This window comes from Balaenoptera ricei, chromosome 3 (genome assembly GCF_028023285.1).
Source record: "Balaenoptera ricei isolate mBalRic1 chromosome 3, mBalRic1.hap2, whole genome shotgun sequence".
Lineage (NCBI taxonomy): Eukaryota > Metazoa > Chordata > Mammalia > Artiodactyla > Balaenopteridae > Balaenoptera > Balaenoptera ricei.
Window position 1 is genome coordinate 93586845 of NC_082641.1, and position 3349 is coordinate 93590193.

The 3349-nt window shown below is 68.1% G+C and overlaps 1 protein-coding gene across 1 annotated transcript; it reads right to left on the bottom strand.

The window, feature by feature from the left end:
* Positions 1–213: 213 nt before the first annotated feature.
* Positions 214–3020, bottom strand: LOC132362436 (uncharacterized). Its single transcript, XM_059916896.1, has 2 exons — positions 1840–3020; positions 214–1528 (listed from the first exon to the last, which is right to left on the bottom strand). The coding sequence occupies exon 2, from the start codon at positions 1345–1347 to the stop codon at positions 688–690; it is 660 nt and encodes a 219-aa protein (XP_059772879.1). The 5' UTR covers positions 1348–1528; positions 1840–3020; the 3' UTR covers positions 214–687.
* Positions 3021–3349: the final 329 nt, after the last annotated feature.

The window sequence follows — 3349 nt, forward strand, 5'->3', positions numbered from 1 at the left end:
TCTTGACCCCTGTGTTTGGCTGAGGCTGGGAGGCTGCGGTGTGTGTGGCCCCCCAGGAGGCATGCGGGAACCTCAGCTTCGTCCAGCCGGCGGCCCCTCTGCCTCTGGGGGCCCCGGGGGCGTCCTGCGGAGACCTCTGTGTGCTGCAAGAACCCGCCAGTCTAGCACTTAACACATGAAACTTTATTAACCTTTAACCAGAAAGGGGGGAAATTGAGACCAAAGGCTGTCCCTTCCCCTGGGAGGGAGGCCTTCGTAAGGAATGGCTGGGAGGCGAGGAGCTCATTTGGCCTCCGGATGGGGTTGTATTTCCTGAGCTTTGGGGACCCTGAAAGGCAGTAACTGACTTTGGCAGAGGAAGGGATGCAGCCTGTTGGGTCCAGCCTGCCCAGCAGCGCCCTCTGCTCTGCCTCGCGGGGCCCAGGTGGCTGCGTGGGCTCCGGCATCTGGCCAGCCCTGCCTCCTTATGTGTACGGGGGTGCGGTCGGCCCACCTGCCCCTGCCACCCCCTCGGTGGAGGCGGCCTGTTGCTCCCAGAGCCACCTCAGGTCACCGCAGTGGCCTTGTGGGGCACGTCCAGGCCCCAGCTGGCCATATACAGCTCCGAGAAGGCTCGCCTTGCCTTGGGCCAGAATTCTGGACTGGCCAGGGCAGCCCCTTTAGTCATCATCCTGGCTTGGGGGAGGCTCACGGCGCCCCGCCCTCCCGGGGCCCAAATTCAGGCCAGGCCAGGCCCTTCCGGGTCAGGGACTTGTGCTGTGCGAGGGGCGCACCGTCCTCCAGGAAGGCCAGCATGAAGCACCAGGGCGCGTCGCTGGCTTCCCGGGGCCTCGGGGTCACTGTGCTCACAGTCACCTTGTCTTCTGGAGGCCCCTGAGCGTCCAGCTTCCCTGTGGATGTAGAGGTCAGGGGGTCGTGGGGACGTGCGGGGCCTTGGGGCAGCTCTTGGGGCGCTGCCCTGACTCCGTCGTGGCCGTGCTGGTCACTGCCCTGGAAGGGGCGCTGGCTGCAGGTGCCACAGGGCAGGAGGAGCGTCCTGGGCCCGGCGGCGCTGTCTTCAACAGGCTGGGCAGAGCCGGTGGCAGGGGCCTCAGTGGGGTTGCAGGGCCAGGCCTGTTGGGCGGCCCTGGGGGTGGCCCAGCCAGGTGCTGCAGGGGAAGGGACCCAGCCTTCCGGCTCAAAGCTGATGTCCGGGGGCCACTTGCCTGTGGCCTCATGGTTCATTGGGAGGTTTGGGAGGGAATTCCATCGCCGTGGCCGCAGCCGATCCTGAGGGCTGTCCTGGGCTGCGGGCGGGCAGGCCAGACGTGGAGGCTCCGAGGCCCCCAGAGGGAGGCTTGTGCCCATGGTCCCCTCATGCTGCTGCTTCTCCTTGGCCTTCTGGACGGCCGGGCCGGGTGAGGGTCCGGGCTACTTGTGCTGGGCAGGTGGGCCAGGGAGGGCCAGTCCGTCCTCTCCGGGGAGCATCGTGATGCGGGGAGGGGTAGGGAGAGGCCCAGGGGCCTCGTGGGGAACTCCTCAGGTTTCGCTGGAAATGAACAGACTGGGTCAGCTTCTCCACCAGGCCGTTCAGCCTGCGCAGGGTGGGCCCGTGGGGCCCTGCGTGGCCGCCCCAGCCCAACACTGAGAGCAGCCGTCCAGGCCGTTGACCTCTGGCATCTGCCCGAGGTCAGATGGCTGCCTCTGGTGTGGTGGCTGCCTGATGCCCAGCCCTGGCCTGGCCGGCCGAGTGTTAGAGCAGAAGAGCAGATGGATGGGGGTGAGGAGGAAGGCCCGGGGCTCACCCCACTGCTCACCGCCCCAGGGGGTGACTCGGGAGGAGACCGCAGCTGAGCCCACCTGCGGGGGAGCAGGTCACACCGTGTCCTGTATAGCTCAGCCACTGAGGCCTGCAGCTGCCTGGGCACTGTGTCATCCTCCAGGGCCCAGGCCCGGGACAGCGTGTCCTGCAGGAACTCCTGCAGGCCTTCCAGGGGCAGCTTCAGGAAGCGTTCTAGGGCTGCAGATGCTGTCAGGACAGCGGGGGCCCCACTGGGAAGGCTCAGCCCCCCGCACCCTGGGGCGCCTCCCATGGGCTGCGGCTGTGTTCCGCTGTGTGCCACACCTGGGGGTCCAGCTGTGCCTGGGAGAGCCATGGGCAGGGCCATAGCAAAGGGCGCTCTCCAGAGGGCACGCTGCCCAGCTTGCGTGCCGGCTGGGCCTCCCTCCGCCGCAGCCTGCGTGCTCCACGCTCAGGCCCACCTACTTTTGTGCACCTTGAGGACCGTGTACGCCATGGCCGTGAGCACACGCTCGCCCTCTAGGATGTAGGCGTCCCAGAGCTTCAGGGTGAGCAAAAAGGGGGTCCGTGGGGACAGTAGGCACAGGAGGGGCAGCTTGAGCAGGGCGCAGTGGGGGTCCCAGCACAGGCTAAGAACCCCCCCACCCCGCATCTGCCTCTGGTCCCTACAAACCTCCCAGGCTGCATCAGACAAAGCCCTACGGCTCCTCCTCTGGGTGGGCTCATCCCGGTGGGGTTGTGGCTCCTGGACGAAGATACTCCTGCTCGGCTGGCATCCTCCCTGTTTCAGGGCCCTGTGCAGCTGCCCCCAGGGGCCGGGGGGACGTGCTGCCCATGGGCCTGCTCGGCCCGAGCTCGCCCCTGGCCCCCCAGGAGAAGGAGAATGAAGCCTTCAGGGGGGCCAGGCCCCCGAAGTGGCCGTGGGACAGCGCCTCTGTGGTGGGGGACGACACTTCCACTCACCAGGTGTCGCTTCCGCTGGGGGAGGGCGCTGCCTAGAACGTGCTCGTGATGGGCCTGGAATCTCAGCAGTTTTGGGAACCCCGGGATGAAGAAGCCTGAGGAGCCCCCGGACGCCCACAAGTCAGAGCCGTGCCCAGGGTGGGTCGAGTACTGCAGGTGTCCCCGGCAGTGACCCCAGCGTGCGGGGCCCTCCCGAGCCCTGGCTGGACATGCCCTTCCCGGCAGGACAGCCTGTGAGGCCGGGGCGGCCGGGGCAAAGGCCCCGCTCCCGGAGGCCCAGCTCAGCTGGCGCCCTGGGCTGAGGGCCGGGCGGCCATCCGGTCCTGGCACTCACCCTCCCCAGAGCGGCCACAGTGTGGGATGGGGGTCACGGTAGTAAGGGGCAGGGCGTGCGGCCCACGGGGTGGGTGACTGGGCTGTGCCTGGCCGTCTCCTGGGCTTGGCAGCCAGGCTGGGGGCACAGGAGGGGGTGCTGCGGGGCTTTGCCTGGCCATGGGCTCGGAGAGCGCTGGGGGGTGGCAGGCATGAGGCAGAAGGACCAGCAGGGAAGGGAGAGTTGTCTAGAGGTAGCCGGGACTGAGGGCCGTGGCTCCAGGACCCAGAGGG